This window comes from Apteryx mantelli, chromosome 1 (genome assembly GCF_036417845.1).
Source record: "Apteryx mantelli isolate bAptMan1 chromosome 1, bAptMan1.hap1, whole genome shotgun sequence".
In the NCBI taxonomy this organism is placed as follows: Eukaryota; Metazoa; Chordata; class Aves; order Apterygiformes; family Apterygidae; genus Apteryx; species Apteryx mantelli.
The window spans coordinates 143,923,439-143,941,969 of record NC_089978.1 but is presented as its reverse complement, the minus strand read 5'-3'; the positions used below and the strand labels follow the sequence as shown (position 1 = coordinate 143,941,969).

General features: G+C 42.0%; 1 protein-coding gene across 5 annotated transcripts in view; it reads left to right on the top strand.

Annotated features, from left to right (window-relative positions):
* Positions 1-18,531, top strand: part of PRR5 (proline rich 5) — a 94,859-nt gene that overhangs the window by 36,556 nt on the left and 39,772 nt on the right. For 3 of the 5 annotated variants that reach the window (XM_067305358.1, XM_067305349.1, XM_067305342.1), the window contains 2 exons: positions 1,794-1,907; positions 13,173-13,253. In XM_067305358.1, coding sequence (XP_067161459.1) covers positions 1,804-1,907; positions 13,173-13,253 — 185 coding nt within the window. In that variant the 5' untranslated portion in view covers positions 1,794-1,803. Of the gene's footprint in view, positions 1-1,776; positions 1,908-9,846; positions 9,863-13,172; positions 13,254-18,531 lie in introns of those variants that run through there. The other 2 variants (XM_013947672.2, XM_067305367.1) reach the window with 2 other exon arrangements.

The window sequence follows — 18,531 nt, the reverse complement described above, 5'->3', positions numbered from 1 at the left end:
AGACGAGGGATAGCAATGTCTTTGTACACAGGTTAGATTTGGAGCCGTAGATCCCTTCCAAAGTGCAATGTTATATCCCGTCTACTGTCATGCTCATTTGTGTACTTCTGATTTTTGCTTTGGGAAGGACGACCAGTGTAAAGCTAATCCAAGCAGCAGGTTGAAACTACTACTAGTACTAAAACTAGCCCAAGTTGAGAATGGATTTTTCCCCAGGTAGTTCTGCAACTGCTTCCCATAATGGGAATACCAAATACAAATTTTAGAAGTAAATGTTTATATGCAACAAGCTTAGCTGAGTTTTGGCGAATAGAGAAAGGAATCAGTTTTTATTAAAATAATGTCAGTAACTGATTCACATAGGGCAGCTCTCACTGTGAAAAATTCAGTTCTCCTGTAATGTAAGCACTGAGGTGTTTGGACACAAGCAAATCCAAACATAGCCTGGATCTAGGCAACAGATTATCACAAATAAAAAGAATGAATAAAAAGTGGGGGGAAAAAGCAAATGTAAGTTCCCCTGTATTCCAACCACCTTCTACTGAGTAGAACCGTACTCTGCAAGGAGTCCTGTTTGCTTTTACCAGGGTATCTGCAGACAAATGCCTTAGCAACAGAAGTGCCGTTCTTATACTCTGGCTCACTCTATCACAATTTTTTTTTTCTTTTGAGAAAGCTAATCACTGTATTTTTTACGTTGCTTCCCAACAGATGAGAAAGGCACTTCTGAATTTAAAACAGAATCTTGAATGAGTGACAAGAAGCCAAACATGGGCTAGAGTCTTGTAGCAGCATATCCTTTAGCTCTAGTGCTGCAGTCAGAGAGAGAAAGATTTTTCCTTTGAAGATAAGGCACCTGGGATTTTTGTAGAAGCTGAATGTGCCCTGAGTTGTGCAGCTGTTATCTCAACTTAAAAAAAAAAAAAAAAGACAAACCATCTAGCTTTTTTATGCACAACCAGAAATTCCTCAAAATGATAAACCCAAACTTCCACTTTTCATTTTGCAGTAGCATTGTTTTTTAAATACTTTCAGTCTTGTGGCTTATGTGACACTTTCAGCTTCAGCAGCCTCCGAGGCAGGAGGCGAGTTTGTGCTGTGTGCGTATATGGGAGAGGGTGAGCGCAGGACTGCACGCGTATGTCTCTGTATGAGTGAGAGCAAGCGAGAGCGCGTGTGCGCGGTGTCGTAATGTGGCAGGGCACAGGCAGTTATGAAACTTTCCAATAAAGTCTCTGTGCGTCAGTATTGGTTGCTTGGGGTTTTTTTTTGTCTGTGGCCCTCCAGTTTCATTTCCATTTATGAGTGCAGCGAGGGAGAGAGGGAGAAATGCTAGCAGCCCCCCAAAGGCAGCTGAGGAGAAGGGCAGTTCCCAAGCCAGGTGGAGCACACAGCATGCTGGATGAGCTCCTCACTGCTGCTGCAGGGGACCCGGGGAGGGGACGGCTGTGCACTTTGGGCAGCTGCTGGTTAAAAGGGGCCCCTTCCCAGCGTTAAAGCAGCAGCAAGGAGTTCGACTTTTATTTTTTAAAAGGACTGGAGAAATTATTAACCACAGCTTATGACGTCAGAGTTGATCTGATTAAAGGTTTGTTTTCTTGTTGGCAGAGGTGTGCTCCGTAGAGACTGGTTCTCTCTTCTTTTTTTTTTAAGTTTCTTTTTTGAACAGCAAACGGAGAGAACTGCTCGCATTGCTGCTGCTGCTCCGGCTGCGCGTGTGTGTGTGTAAAAAGGATGGTGTATCTGTAGCTGCCACGCGCAAACACACATTTGACCATGAGGACTCTTCGCAGGTTGAAGTTCATGAGTTCGCCCAGCCTCAGTGATCTGGGCAAGAGAGAGCAGGCAGCCTTGGATGAGCGGGGGACCCAGCAGCGACGGGCCTGCTCCAACGCTACCTGGAACAGGTAAGGTCTTGCACCGTGTACTTACTCCCCTGGAGGCTCCCAGCTCTCCGTAGCAGCTGGCGTGATTAATGCACAGGTATCCTCTCGCTCAGCTTCATGGTCCAGGGTGGCTTGTTCCCGGCTTGGGAATGTTATAATACTGTGGGCTTCTGCGTTAGTCTGTTCCACCTCCCAGAATACGTGCTCAGGAAAAGACACAAGTGGCTTTTTTCACGTCGCTGTTAACCTTTCTCGGAAGGCTGATAGAAAACAGCGTTTCCTGCAGATGGCTCAGATGGCTCTTCGTTGTGACGGACAAGGGCTTGTTTCAAAGGATCCAGCCACAATTACGTCTTTTGCCGTCTTTCTGGATGTTTTCATTCAAGGTTTATTTGCTTTGTTTTAGTGAAAGAAAGATAGAGAGATATAGTTAAAATTTATATGTATTATCTGTAGCTACATACCTGTGTATATATTGGTGCTTGTTGATCCAGATATGACAAAGCCTATTCAGTTTACTCACATTAATGTAAATATCTGTGTGTGTGTGTGTGCGCACACTTTGGACAAGGAAAAACAATTCATGATGGTTTTCTTTACTCTGTTTAAAAATTTGGATTCTATTAATGTCTGACAAAAAAAAAACAGGAAAACATTTTCTGGTGAATGTTTCACTTAGGGTAGAAATTCAGAAGGCGTCTTAACAACCTTTTCAGTGACATTCATCTTTTAAAGATAAGTCTAAGTCTTCTCTAAGTCATTAGGAATTATATTCTTTTGTCCTTTTTGAAAATGTCATTTCCTGGGTCACCTAGCTTGGAAAGTGTCATCCATAATGTTTTATAATTGTTTGGAGATCCAGTTCTAGGAAGAAAAATATCAGTGAACTATAGATGTGCTTGTTAATCAATTCTGAGCAAAAAAAAATTTACAAAATATTACATCTTCTGTCCCCCTCACCTCAGTGTTTGTATACTCATGCCTTTATTATGAATTATTTGTTGAATGCCAGCAGCACACTAAGCACTGAAACTATTCTAGTCACAAAAAAGAAGGAGTTTCTGCTCAGAGTATCTTGCTATTTAAATAACCCAAGGATGCTCCAGAGGTCTGCATGGTGGTGCTAATTAAAGGCTAGATCCTGCTACCTTGGCTCATGTCAATTAGTCCCTCACTTGGCCAGTAGCCCCACTGGAATCAGCAGGGAATAAGATACTATGTGGTGTGAACCAAGGTGACAGAATGTGATCCTCAAAGAGCTCTCCTAATGGTGTGCTGACAGCTTTTATTGGCAGGGATTAGCGTTTCCAGGTCTTGTGGGGAAGTGAGTTGTCAGGACAGATTTGAATGGGGAATAGGGTCAGTGCCAGGCATGGCGGGAGGGGGAAGAGTTCCAGGTGCAGGGACAAGGTGAAAGAAGTCCTCGTTTGGAAGCGGAAAATATTCCCATTCTGACTGGTATTTGCAAGGAAAGTCAAATCAGGGAGTTTTTGTTAAGTGAGCTGGGGCAAAAGGAGAATTCATTGTTTTTAATTTGGACACGATAGGCATAGTTCTGGCCAAAAGTGGTTCTCTGTCAGTGTATTTCATGCATGTGTATTTCATCAAAATGATTAACCAAGTGTGACCTCACATATTACTGAAATAAGTGTCTGTGAGTAATCTTGTCACTGCTTTGTATGAACTCGGGCCTGACCTTTCTTTCTTGCCATGACTGGCCTGTCGCCTGTGCACTGCTAGCAGCACCATCCCCACAGTCCTGTGGCACGTGCCCCTGAAATCCGTTGGCAAGTGCTCACAGGGCTGCTGCAGGAGGGCACCGGGCCTGAGCCACCTGAGTCGGCAAGTAAAGGGGGCATCTGCACGTCTGCACTAGCCGTTCCCCAAAGCTGTGACAAGTAACACAGATTATAAAAGAGTTGCACTGCATGGACTAAATGAAAACTTTTTATTTCTTACTTAATAGCACAAGGCTTTCCCCAGAGGGGAAGAGAGAATGAGGGTACTTCTTCTTTCAGACATGAAAAGGCTCATATCCTTTCTTGGTTTTAGGAATCTCAGGTATTCTACAGGCTGTAGAATTTGAATTTATCCTCGGGAAAACCAGGGCTTAAATGATATTGGATTAGTTGTATTAAGAAGTTGTCTGTTATAGCTTCCACCTATGACCAGTGCATGTCCATGTTGACATGTGTAACAGGGCTTGATATTTGGAGAGTTGGTCTTCCGCTTTCCTTTAGAGAGCCTAAAATCAGTATCCCAAACTGGGTTTTTACATGTGGACTCACCAGAAAATTCTGGTGACTTTTGAAAATAATAGGCTGTAAAAGGGTTCCCCCTCCTCCCCCTCGTAAAATTAAAACACTTGCCCCAACAAAGGGGTAGCATGCTGTATTTTGGCTTGTGGGAATATTTGTGCTTCCATATAAAAGGATCATTTGTGTTGTTTCATTCTGTGACATATTGAGCATTCTTGCTGATGAAGGAAGTCAAGATACACCAGAAGCGCTCTTCCCTCTCACCAAGCCTGGCTGTTCTATATTTAAATGTACTGTTGGTTTCTTGCTTAATGTTAGCAGCTGTGCCTGGGTGTGGTGTGCGTGCATCTGCTTTTGAAAGAGGCTTTGAACCAAGTTCATCAAAATTGATGTGGGGAAAGGTAAAGTACAGCCCCATGGCAGGCCCTGCCCCACACGGGACTGCTGAGAAAGTCAGTTCTTGGAGGTGGAGCGAAGGGTGCCTCGGCCCTGCTGCGGCCGATGTGCAGACTCTGCCGAGCAGGAGTTTTGCTGGTGGGACCTTCTGCAGAGAGCTGCTCCATTGCTGCGTGCTCACTGCTGGCTTTGTGACTGCTGTCTGGCCGCCCGGTGATGTCCCCTCCATCAATGCTTAGGCTGATCTCAGCCCTACGACTGCTTGGGCGCCTGTTGCTTTCTGAGACCGCAGGAGAGCAAACTGCAGGAGCCTGACGACAGGGCTCAGTTTGCGCGGAGCATGTAGCATTTGTTCCTAGCGAGGAAGGTTTCTTCCTCCCTGACAACTTTCCTTCACCTCAAAATGCTGCAAAACTTCTTGAAGCTGTTAGATCAAAGGGAAATCGGGTGCTGAGCGGCTGCCTGCTGTTATGCAAATCAGACTTTGTAGCATGTCTTCTTCTGAACTTGCTCTCCCATGAACCCCAACAGATCTATACACCGATTCACAGGCAGTGCAATTTAACCAGCCCCAAAGAGCAACCTAGTGGAACAATACAGTTTCATTACAGCTCACAGAATTTGCATTGGATTAAAATAGCTTAGATTTTTTTCACTAGCATTGTCTTTGATTCCTTTTTTTTTCTCCCTCCTGCTTCAGGCAAAAAATGAGGCTGAATGCTGACTAAACCAATTGGACCGAGAAACCCAGGGTTTATAATCTTTAGCTTGCTAGCCAGAGGGGCCCCCCTCAGGGCAAATAAAATCCATCAAGAGGTTTTCATTGTGCCTGAGCTAGTGCAGACTGCCTAATCAGGGCTTGACACCATCAGAGGTCTGCTGTGGGAAAGCCTCTAGTGAAAGGCACTTAAATCCCTTTTGGTGTAAGAAAAGGGAGAATACTCCTGTGAAGGAGTAGGAGATAGCAAAGAAAAGGCAAATAAAATAAATATGAGATGCCTGTTACATTAGTGAGATCCACAGTAAATCCAAGGAGACATATGGAATCGGAAAGAGTTTTATAGTTTGGGCTAATTTTTACAGGGTTGTAATATGCATGATGGCTTGCTTTAAATTAATTTTTACAGTCATGGGAACCATATTTCATCTTCTAATTAAAAAAGAATGTTTGTTCAGATCACAGTGAGGCTTTCCTAATGGAGAAAACATTCCGGACCAGCATATTTATCTAATACTTCTACTAGGAAATGTTCTCATTTCCAGTATTTGGCATTTACTTAGAAATATCTCTGTCTGCCTGAGGACCAATGTCTGCTTCTTGGCCTTTTAATTGCAGCCCTCTTTGGAGTATTTGGTGCAAGTGAGGGACAGACCCAGCCGCGCTGCAGAGTGGGAGGAAGGACAGTGTCGTGAAATGAAGGGACTTCGCAGCTGGCAGCTACCACTGTGCATGGAGCATGTGCTAGCCTGGATTACAGTAACAGAAAGCAGGGAGAGGAGAAAGAATTACTTCTTAGCCCTCCAGACATATCTGTACTTGCTTGGGTACAGCTATAATTGGGAACAAAAATCTCCTGAGTCCTACACTGCACAGAGGCATTAACTCCTTGGAACAGCTTAGGGAAGTCCCTTCACCTGTCTCAACCTTTTCATACACAACAGCAGTGTTTATATTTGGTGAAGTTAGTGAATTAATGTCTCTAAAACACTTTGAAGGCTTTGAGTTTGGCACACCGGTGTATTTTCACTTGTATGATCCAGTGCATAATTGCAGCCTATCCCTCTTCACAGACTGTTTTACCTTGGGTAGAAATTTCAGAGACGAAAGGGAATTAGAAGCTGAGCTCTTATTTTGAAAGGGACAGGGCCTCACAGAAAGCCTGTGGGATCCCACCAGGACTTAAGCTGTGGTAAGTTCTGAAAATGGGATTTTCCAAACTGGATTAAGCTAATTCAGAAAGATAGACTTTTATTTTGGAACAAGAGTGTCTTCAAGGAGACTTAGATGGAAGTATATCAGGTTAATTATTGCTATATTAGCTATTCCAGTAACTGTCCAAAGTAAGATGAGCCCTAAATCACTTAGTCCCTTTTGAAAATGTTGCCCTTTAACTATGCTGTGCTAGTAGTGTGTGATTATTCACACTGTGTTGATTTTGCTCACTGACTGTTTGCTTGGAGCTCTTTAAACAGGAGAATTTGCAAACAGTAAACAAAAATGCTGTGGTATTTTCACCCATGCTGTTTGCATATGAAGGTAGTGACTGCTTTAGAGAACAAAAATTACCTGCGTGCTGTGCACAAACAAAAAATTGGGTCATGCCACCTGCTTTGCCAGGAGATAACAAACTGAGAGGACCATGACCATGGTCAAAGCAAACAGGAGGTCCAAGTTCAGACAGACACTTGCAACCCCAATTTTGCAGTTGTTCCTCAGCTCTATGAACAAACTGTTTCTGAGCTGACAGAAAACAGTGTTTTAATCATAATAGTTTTCCTCCTCAGTTTCTTAGAAATGTCAGTGGAAGAACGAGGATGACACTTAAATACCAGAGGGAGACCCCCTCCCACTTACAAAAGGCAGCGGCCTCTGGGTGGTCAGCTAGAGACCCAAGTGAAATCTATGTTTTGGTGATATCAGGTGAGTCAGGCAGTGGCTTTGTATTGTGTAAAAATCATCATAATAAACCCCACCCTCTTGGTTTTGGCACTCATACTGTGCTGCTGCTTGGGAGTGTCAGCAGAATCAAACTTTGTGCTTTGGAAATTTACACCTTCCAGATCCCTTCCTGCTAAAGCGTGCGGTGGGGGAAGTCTGGGTTGCTGTTTGGGCTATAGCTGTTCCTCACATTTCGGGTTGTAGAAGAGAGTCCCACAGCCTTGTTGTTCTCTGAAGAGTCAGGTAAATGCAGAATGAATAGTCCCTCCAAAGAGTTAGGTGAAATGTCGTATTCTGCTGGGTTGCTTTTTTAATGTTACGAGTTCATATACCTTCTTGACTATGGGTAGTTTTCTTTTGGCAGTCAACTGCAATCTGTGGCAACTGCGGGACAGACAAGTACAATACATTGCTGGAGTCATCTCACAGTTTGTCTTAATTCTAAAGACAAAGAAATGGTAATTATCAAAACATTTTGTGTCTGTTTTTTACTTCAAAATTGAATTATTGGCAAAACTGACACGATTCTACTAAGTTCTTAAGTTTTCATAGGCTTTCATTTTCTATTCAAAACTGGTCTTTGCAGTTTTCCAGGCCTGATTTCCACCCCTACAGACAGCCTACACCTGCTATTCTTCTCTCTTTCAGTATCTAAGAAAGAGCCCCGCTCACCCACTGACCCTTGGTTCTTCCCAGGCTTCTTTCTGCCCCACTGCTGGCATCTCCAAACGTCTTCTTCTTGTGGATACCAGCCATGGTCTTCAGACCAAGAATGACCCATGGCTTATATTTGTATGAAAGGATGTCTGCACAAAGTATCCTAGTGCTCAGATTCAGGTTAAGTGATACTACCACAGCAGTTCACCTTGATTTGTACCAGTTGAGGAGCCAGCTAATGAACTGATATTATGCCTTCAAGAAATACCATAATCCTAAAACTCTGAGATGCGCATTCTCTCACAGTGTGAGACTGACTGGATATTGATTCAAATGTGCACTGCTCAGGCACACATAGCTTCCGGGTCCCGTTTGTCCCACCAGAAAATACTGGTGGGGGATCATTAGAAGTTGCTTATTTCTTTAAGCAGAAGAAAATGCAGTGCTGCAAGAGCAGGAGGTTACATCTTTTACATTTCCATGGAATATGTGCAGTTCAGGAACAGATTTTTTTTTCTAATCCCTTTTATGACTGGGCTCTTTTTGTGTCCTCTGCTCTGCTTTGTTCCTGTGCCTGTGATCACACATTTACACACACAGTGACTACAGGCGAGACGTTCATAGTAATATCAGTGCATGAGTGCACCCATTATTAACTTTCATGTTGTAAAAGAGTTGCAGAAGAGAGTTTATAAAGCGTTTCCAATTTAGGTTGAGCTATTAAAATATAAGTTACATACATAATTACATACATTATGACTTAAGCCTCAGTGGAGGCTGGTGGCAGGCACAAGTAAAGGAGATCCACCCACCTCAGGCGTCTTGCAGGACTTTTGTGTGTAAGCAACAGCTAAGGCTTTCTTATAGTACAAAAGGCTGTACCATTCTGACTAAACCCTTTTAAACAAACACTGATTACAGAAACCATGGTATTGTTTTGATTTAAGCAAGGGATTTGGGTTAGCTTAAGGTAACTAAGAAGATTTAAGCTAAGCATTTTACTATGCTGACACCAACTTACACCACCAATAGCATCCCAGTTATTCCAAATCCTCTTTGTTGCCCCTGGAGCAACTGTCGCGAACCAGATCACTGTGACATTCCCACACCATCTGCAGTCTGGGGCTGCATTCCTGCGCCTGGCAGGAAGGCACTGCTGTCTGGGGTGGGAAGGAAAGGCAGCTGGCAAACACAGCAGGGCCAAGGCTTGTCGTGTGGACAAGGCAGATTTTCCCTGACTGCATGGAAGATCCCAGGCAGATTAGAAGATCACCACCAGGATGTTTTAAGTAGGTGCAGCTCTACTACAGAGGTAATAACTTAAATGCTTACAATCTGTCCCCCTTAGTTCTTGTTAAGAAAGCTTGCTCTCTATTATTTCTCTGAGGAGTAATAATAGACCTGTTAAGCTGGAAAGAAAAACCTCCCCCTCATTTAGAAGATTGCCAGAGTGAAAGAGAGGGAGCAGACTGGCTACAAGGAGAGATTTAGTCATTCTTCTCTACAGCAGGATGGCAGGGAACATTGCAAAGTTCATTTCCAAATCAGAAGAGCATGTAAAGACTGCTTGTTTTATCCACTACATTAATCGTACTTCACATATTTCTCATAATACTAAATGCACCCAAGTCACTGCACTGTATACCAAGACATTTAGCTGCCAATTTTGAAATAATTGTAAATTGAGTGTAACTGTTCGAGCCAGCCAAAATATGCTGGGTTGGATTATTAGTGTATGTCTATGCACATGAGTGTATGGGGAGAAGAGGGAACACAGCAAGTGTGGAAGTGCTTAACACCTTGGAAATGTTGTCAGATGAACAAAAGAGAGATGAGAATAATGATTTCTTTTTTGATCTGTTCATGCATTTCTCCACAGTGGGTCATACCCCTCATCTGCCATTTTCCAGACACTTTTGATTTTCTTTCTCCACAGATGAATGAGGCTGAACTTTTCTAACAGCGCATCTCTTTGCTGTTCAGTGTTGTGTCTGCATTTCTAATCTGTAAGTGAATAGCGTCAGTTTTACCTTCCTTCCCATTCCTCTGCTCTCAGCGAGCACTAAAAAAGTCTGCCTTACTGTGAACCTGAGAAGGTTTAACGTGGGTGCCTGCGGTCCCCATGCACACTCCACTGCCTCCTGGCACAGTGCCTGCTAGGACACCCCACCTCTGTGATGGGGAGCAACTGCGTGTGGCTGGATCCGGCCTTGGAGCTGACTCCAGGCCACAGCCGCCAAGCTGAGCACAGACAACAGCAAGTATGCAACCCTGCAATATGTCCTTGGTGGAGTCACCAAAAGGAGCTGCTTCTACTCCAGTTAAAACTTAAAAGAAATTGATATTTTGGGGACTTCAACTCCATAGTCATAGTGTTCTCTTGCTCTCCTCTTGGCTTCTTGCACAGTGCCAAGCTTCCCTTTCTCATCTTCAGACACCACCACTTGCATGTGGACGGCCCTGTTAATGTTGCCTGACAATGTTTTTTAGCACCCAATCTGCTGAGGAGTGCTGCAGCCCCCGGAGGCCCTCTGTCAGGCCTGCTGTCAAAGGAAGCACATTTTTGTAATGTGCAGGGAGATTTGCTCTACAGTCACTGAAGCCAATGTTCGGAAGCTGTTAGCAAGGTGTGGGGGATTGTCCCCCACTCATAACATAACTTTTAAACATATCTTTCATCTGCAGGACTCTAAGCTGGCAATAGCAAGTCTTGTTCTGACCCTATAATGATACCTTGGACTTGCAGAATGCTATCGAATGCATCTGGAAGTGCTGCTGAGCTTTTCTGCTGGTAGGAACCTGGCTTTCTTCCATTAGACTTCTGCTGAGCAGAACTCACCTGTGGCTCTTCTTCACAAGACAGGCCAAACTTAAATCCTGGCCCCTTCAGGACAGGCAAATCTGGCCCTGGTTTTGCTTTCCAGGACTCAAAAGCTGCTTGTTGCTCCATTTCACCAGGCTCCAGCACAGCATGATCAGGGGAAGGCTGGCTGCAAAGCTCGGAAGAACAGCGTTGTGGAGTCACTAGTGAAAACAGACCCTCGGGAGGATGTGCACAGTGTAGCTTTTGATTCTCTGAAGATACTTCACTAAATATTGTAGGGGTGACCTTCATGCTGGTGGCCCCCAGGTGCACCCTCCTAACACCCCCGTGGCTGGTTTTTGCTATTCTACACTTGTGGTGGGTGCAGCAGTGCCAGGGCGGAAGGTGGTGTGCAGATGGGAGGGAGCGAGATGGGGCAGAGCAGAAAGACTTCTCCCCTGTGCTTTTTGAATAAGCCCTAAGATGCCATCTCCCTGTCTCAGGTGCAATATTAAACAGGAAGAGCCACACCCCAAAATTTGTATTTTCTCTTTGTAGTCGGTAGGATTGTGAAGGAAGAAGAATAAAGTGGTGATAATTTGAAGAGTCCCTCCATTAGCCACAATGATAGCATGTAATACCACTGTTGATAATCATACTAGTACTCATCACTTCTATTATGCTTTTCATGAATAGGTCTTAAAAAAGCCTTTCAGAAGTCAGTGTCATTATCTTTATTTTACATGTGGGGTAACTGAGGCAGACAGAAATTAAGTAACTTGCAATCACTTCCAGTGGTGTGAATGGTCATTTTAGTTTAAAAAAAATTGTATTAGAAACTACGTAGCACTTCTATGAGCAGTGGAGCTGATAAAGCCTGCTTTCTTGTGTATTAGTGCCTGGGAGCTAAACATCTGTGTGGATGTCTAATAAAGGTTGAGCTCACCCTGCAGTATGTTCTTGGTGGAGTCACTAAAGGGGACTTCTCCTACCCCAGCTGAGACTTAAAAGAACTTGATATTTTTGGGACTTCAACTTCATAGCCAAATGTGGTAGAAACTGAGTGGAGGAACAGGGATTAACTGACAGATGGAAGGACTGCATGAATCTTATTTCTGTAGGAATCAAAGCTCAAATCTGTTGTGAAGCTATAAAAGATGGCACTAGGTTGGGGAAGAGAAAGGAGACTTCTATTCCCTCCTACTATTTTGAATTCCTAATGCTGGAACAGGTTTGGTCTTACCTTTAACTAGCATTTCTTTAGCTGTGTCCTCAGAACTAAGCTCAGTGAGTTAGGTTGATGTGTCATCACGCTAATTGTATCGTGTATTTCAGAAGCATTTCAGAGCTTGATCTTGAAGCACTTACTCATTTCAGTAACCCTTTGAGGTACAGTCTTGTTAAGCTCATGGGACTGGTAGACATCCCTCCTAAGCACGTGGACTGCCCTGTGCAGCACACGATACCTGGCAGGTTTTTGCTATTTGGCATCCTAGGATTTATAGAGCTGGTGGTCATACGCCACAGCGATAGTGTTGGATATGTGACTTTACCCTGCCTGTTGTGCTAGAGAATTTTGTCTCAATCCTGCCTTAAGTTGCTACTGACTGCAGCAGAAAATCACCACCTCTAAGCAATATCTGCTTACAGAACAGTTACAAATGGCATTGAAAATGATAAGGGAGCATTTGAGCAGGGCAGACGGTTGGAACAGAGCTCCACTATGCCTATGTCAGGCATGTCACCTCCTCTATCGATGTCTTCACTGCAGAAACTCTAGACCTCTCGTTCTTTTAACTCAGACTTGCTTTTCCTCTAGCCAGAGCAAGAGCGTTAATCTTTGAGAAATGAAGGAATGGTTATGGTAAACAGGCTTTGTAACCAATTCTGTGGTAAACCTCACCCCTTTTCTATTGTTTCACTTTTGAAAATGAATGAGAGAATGAATAAATTGCCCTAAAATTCATACACTGTCTATTTTTTTTCTTTCAAGTTTTTGAAGAACTAAGCATTCTTGAGAGATTCCAGTAACCACATCTTAGTGAAGGAATGCTATACTTGTGGGTTAAACTTTATACGTAGTGTCCAGACTTGATAAATGCTGATTTGTTGGTAAAAAAAAAAAAAAATCAATTAACCATAGTTCAGGCAAACATGTGCCAACAGGGCTAAGAATGTCATCACTGATCTCATAGTGAAGTTGTTGTTTCTATAATGAGCCTTTTATTTTACTTAAAATATATGAGCTTACGTTTTCTGAGGTACCTGATTTCTGATGTGCAACTTTTGAAGTTATCAAGTTGCAATACACCGAAAAGAACTGATTTTCAAAAATGGCATCTATTTTCTAGAGAATAGTTCCCTTTATGACATCTGAGGTGGGGTATCAGAAATCACCTACTACTTTTAAAAAGGTCTTACAGTCCTCTGGAATGAGATGTTTGACTTATCCTAGAAGCGATATTTTTCTAAAATGTGACCAGGTACTAATGTCTCCTAACTTCCTCTTTCAGTATCCATAATGGAGTAATAGCAGTGTTCCAGCGGAAGGGTCTCCCGGACCATGAACTTTACAACCTCAATGAAGGAGTCAGGTGAGTGATTCTACTGGAGTTATACAGAATATTATTAGCCAGCATGCACAGTACAGTTTGCTAGCACTCACACTGAAAAGTTTTTACAGCAATACTGTGGGTTTCTTTTCCGGTAGTATGTGTTTCAGCCAGTAGCGTCAGTTGGGCCTTAGTGGATAGTCGTCGTTTATGTGTGCCAACACCTTGCTGTGTAGTAGAAGCTGTATTCCTCCTTCTGCAAAGGAAGTATTCATCCATGAGGACAGTGGATTATTTTAGAGTCTCTCTTGAAGTACTGGATTAAAATTAAGGAAGGGAAAACCTGGACTTCATTCCTTAGCTGTATTAATGAAGGCCTAAACCACTGCAGTGATGCAGTCCTTTTCCTAGCTGCTAGGCCTAGCTCTGGGAAGCATCCCTGGCATCCATGGAGGATGTAGAGCCTCCAAGCTGTGACATGACACAGAAAGAAGTCCTGGCTGGGGATCCCTTATGTGTAGCTTCTCCTTCCATGCAGGCAGAATAAACCAGAGGTGTTATAAAGCTGTCTTGTCAACACAATGACCTGGGAAACACAGCTTCAGGTTCCCATTTCTTTCTCATACAGTGTTGAAACGGTGTTCACAACAGACTAAATAGAGAGTAAGGTGTATAATGGGAATGTTTTTTCTAAAAAAGATGGTGAAAAGCTCATTTAAGTTATAGATACAAAGACAAGTTTACCAAGAGGTAAGGTGGTATCTGGATTTACAGCACTTTAGTTATTACTGCTAATTAGAGCAGTTACTATTATTTATTAAACCCTCTCTTACTGACAAGGGCAAGGTAGCTTGTTTCCTTTTGACAACTTGTCCCAGTGCTTTGAAGAATAAACTGTAGAAAACAAGCAGCACTCAGAAAGATAGACAGCTTAATACATTCCCTATCTGTCTTAAGAGTCTCAGTGATTCCCTTTCCCTACTACTTATTCCCACTGCAGCTGGGACCACGCAATCTGACAAAATCCACAGAATATCCAGAAAGCACCAGCCCAACTTGGTTCCTTTAGCTATGGAAATATCTTCAGAGAAGTCCAGGCAAATGACATATGGCCTGTGATCTCTTTCTTTCTCCCCCTCTCTTTCTCTTTTTTAAATTAAAATAAACTCATTCTTCAGTTGGGAGAAAATGACAAATACAAAAGAAGAGCTTTTCTGGGATGGCTGTCAGTTAGCGTGATCCATCAATCATTTTGAGTTAGTTATTGGAATAATGGTTGATCATTATTGCTGTAAGTGCAGTCAGGATTCTCCAGCTTTATCTGAATGATGAAAATTGTAGTACTGGGCTGAGATTTCCTGGCCCAGTGTATTTGCCTCAGGATGCTTGTCTGCTGATGAGAGACAGGAGAGGAAAAGGAATTATCTGCTGATGTCACAGAGACAAATACAGTCTTACATGGACGGACAAACAGAAGTAAGATAGATGTTATTTGGTGAATTGTGCCCAGATTCGGCTTTCATTTACCTGGGTAAATGAACCCCCCCCATATGGGTTTTAACCCTGCACAATAATGACACTGGGTAATACAGTTGTGTTGAATTTATGGCAACATACCAGGCAGCAGTTTTCTTTTTTAGCAGGAAAGTTGATTACTAATAGACTAATTTTTTTTTTCAATTTGTGGTGGGCTTGGCTGCCATACGATAGGCCCATTTTTTTTTGTTGGCGCGAGGATAATGCTGCTTTGTTGTTATCTCGGTCAGTGGTTCAGTTTTGCTCTGCTTTGGGGAGAACAACGCCAGATGACTCATACCTGAGCTAATTGACAGAATATTGTGAAATCTAGACCATGCTAGAAAGCCACTATCGCAAACAAGGCATCAGAGACATAACTCTTGTAGTATAAATGAACACTTGCTGAGATACAGCCTGGCCTGTGAGACTGGTGGTTGTTCTTGTCATCATGTCCCTGCAGCTCTGGGCCAAGCAACCAGATGTTTTCAGCAGCTGTTTGTATTTGCTGATTGTGGACTGTTAGTTAAGGAATTGCTCTCTGCCTGCACCCAGGGAGGTAGCTGCCAAGATGAACCTTGCACAATCCATGAATGCAAAGAAATGCAATTTGTGCCTGGTTCCTGCGCAGAAGGGAAGGGGTGGAGAAGGGATGACCAAGTAGCCCTGTGGCAATGCCATGTCATCCTGAGCAAGCCCCTTCACTCCTGCAAAGGGAGAGCTTTTCTCTGGCTTTCGCTGCTCATAAAGCTGTTTTCTGATGTGTATTTTAGCATAAGCAGATTAAAAATGCAAACATAGCTGGGCTAAAACCAAATCAGCCTTTCTGCTGCCACTTAATTGTTTCCTCTTACCTCTGACTTGGCCTGAACATCCTTCCCATTTACTGCCAAACTCTGTCCTCTCAGTGACTATGTGGAATTTGTTTTTCTAAAGCTTCTCTGTGTGTGTCCCACGTGACGGTTATTTATACAAACAATGAAAATGAGAAAACTGCAAGTGGGCTAAGAGGACAGAGCAGACAGCTGAAAGATCTGTCGCAAGAGGAAATCATAGCAGTGGTATTTTTTAAGCCTATTTGTTCACACATCCAGCCGCAACCCCTGTCCTAATACTATATTCCCTCTGCTTGCTATATTTTATGGTTGACCGCAGGCATTAACCTTTTTAAGTACTCCTGATTATTTACACCTGAAGCCCTTTTTTCCTCACTTCAATTCAATTCAAAACATAACAAAGAAATTACTGATCTCACAGATATCAAAAATACCTGGGTTACTGCTGTTGCTATTGTATTCAAAATCGTTTCTTTGGATTAATGTTATTATTTAATGCAAAAATATCAGATTCATAAATATGACTTCAGAAGTGGAACAATCTGTATTTGCCCTCTGATTATTTTAGATGCATGTTTCCAGCAAGTACATAAAAAGAAACATATATCCATTATTTCCACTGAGCAAAATTTGAGTGTGGAAATGTTTGGGTAAATGGCTGATACTGATAACTTTTTTCCACAGTTACAGGACAGTAAAAGAAGTTATTTTGTTTTATCAGTTTAACTAAAACAGATTCTGGGATACTTTTCATAACTAAACCTTGAATATCTAAGTTGACTCACAGATCAAATGTTAATATTTCAGCAATAATGTTATGTCTGCAATATTTGTGCATCTTCACTTTGACTCATCAATGTTAACGTATATTCAACTACTCTTTGTCAGGCACATGTACAAACAAATACTTACATATATGGTTTCCTTTTCTGAACATACATCTACTGGCTTTGTACTCTGATTATTTATGCACTGATTATTTATTAAATCATCAGAGGATACAAATGTATGCATGACCATTTCCTTCTGCTTTAGTTTTGGCTTATAAAAGCACAGGTGTCACTCATCTCTAAACATTTGATCTGTTCTTCCGCTCTTTCCTCAGGGGAGACAGAAAATAAACGTATGCCGTACAATGTGTTTATGTGATTCCTCTTTTAATATAGCACTGCTGTAATGAGATCACTGTCTACTCTGCAAGAGTAAGAATGTATATAAGGGATTTTTTTTTTTTTTTTGCTTTGATCCCATGATCTGTAAATTATCCAACTCCAAAATTTCTGTAACAATAGAAACGACAGAACCAAAATGAACTGGCCAGAACTAAGACAGCAATAGTGATACCCTGAATAGGTCCTACCTTACTCATTTCTGCTCATCTCCACTATGTGACCTTCTCTTCTCCTGTGAGCCATCTCTTTGTTCCACCATCTTTTCAGTAAGGAAAGAGCAGGTGATTCCCCCTCATCTAAGACAAATAATTTCCATAGTCTGATTCAGAGTTTTAATTTGGGTCCTCTTGCACAGGAGAGATATTGTTAGGAGGTCACAAAATGCAGTGCACAGCAAACACAGAGACAGAAGGGGAAGAAAGGCGTTAGTGGGACTGAAGTGTAAGTAGTTATAGCTAAAATTGCAAACATATATCAAAAATGTAATAATCCACTGTGTTTGGAATTCATCATAATATCCTGAATGCTGCAGTATAGAACAAAAATAACCCAGTCTCATTTACACCAATGCCCCTTGACACCATTCTTGTATAACTCTAGCATTAGCAAGTGGCTTTAAATATGGGGTTACATACAGTTTGGGAAGCCCTACTACCAGTAAAAATGAGTGTGTGATTTCAGTCTCTTTCATATTGCTATAAATCCTGAATAACTGTGCTAAAGCTAATGGAGTGCAGTAAGGCGGTGAGGAGAGAAGATACTCTGGTAACCGAGATTATCACCGGTGTTTGTCCTGTATGTAACTTCTCCTGAACCCTTACCATGTATTTTAATTGGGTATTGGCCAAGAAGGAGTTTATAATTAATGTTTGTAATGTTTTCTTCTTTTACTATGCAGCTAATTCAGAGGTCAGATAATAAAAAAACAATCTACATATACTTTCTGTTTAGTACTTCTATTGGTTTGTGTGTGTTGTAGTAATAATCTTGTAGTGGGGATGAGGGTGACTTTTTCATTTCATGCACTATATGTCACTTTAAAGAATTTATTTACACCACTTGAAAATCAAGGAAGAAAAAGCAGGATAGGGAAACACGGAGGAAGCAGGATGTCCTGTATTAAGGCTAATACATATTTATAGCTGCCTCTCTTCTGAGTTTCAGGATACTGGCTTGATGCAAACAAAGCACATTTTATTGGCATTTCCTCTTTTGTAGCAAGAGTTCAATCCCAGTAAAACCCTTCTTTTCATTTTGCTTCATAATCTAATAGCTAATAAAGTTCATGTCAGATATATGCAGTGCTAGACTTTCCATTCTGAATAATGTTGCAAGAGTTAATTTCAAAATGAAGCAAAGAAGCAGCAACAGGAAGATACAAAAAAGTCAGGAGCTACTTTAGCATGTTTTATGTGAGTTTATATTATCATCTTAATTTATAAAGTCATTAAATAGGCAATGAAGACCTGATATCAATGAGATACAAGCTTCATAAGAGTGTAAAGTGACTGTCAGCAAAATCAGATGCACTTAAAACCTGGTGTCCTATCAGAACAGGAATCTCTTTTAGTTCTAATCAGATTTTCACCTGGATTCCACCACCGATATCTGCATATCTAGAGAAGCTTATTCAGTAATCAGAATTATTGAGGACTGGATAGATGACAAGACAACTGGTTTTTGTTAAAAGAAATTAGACAAGGATGAAAAAAAAGATAAGCAAGCACTGTATTGGATCCAGTTTTGTTGTGAATATGGGTACTGAGAACAAAAAAACACTGGTGTTTTAATGTGGCC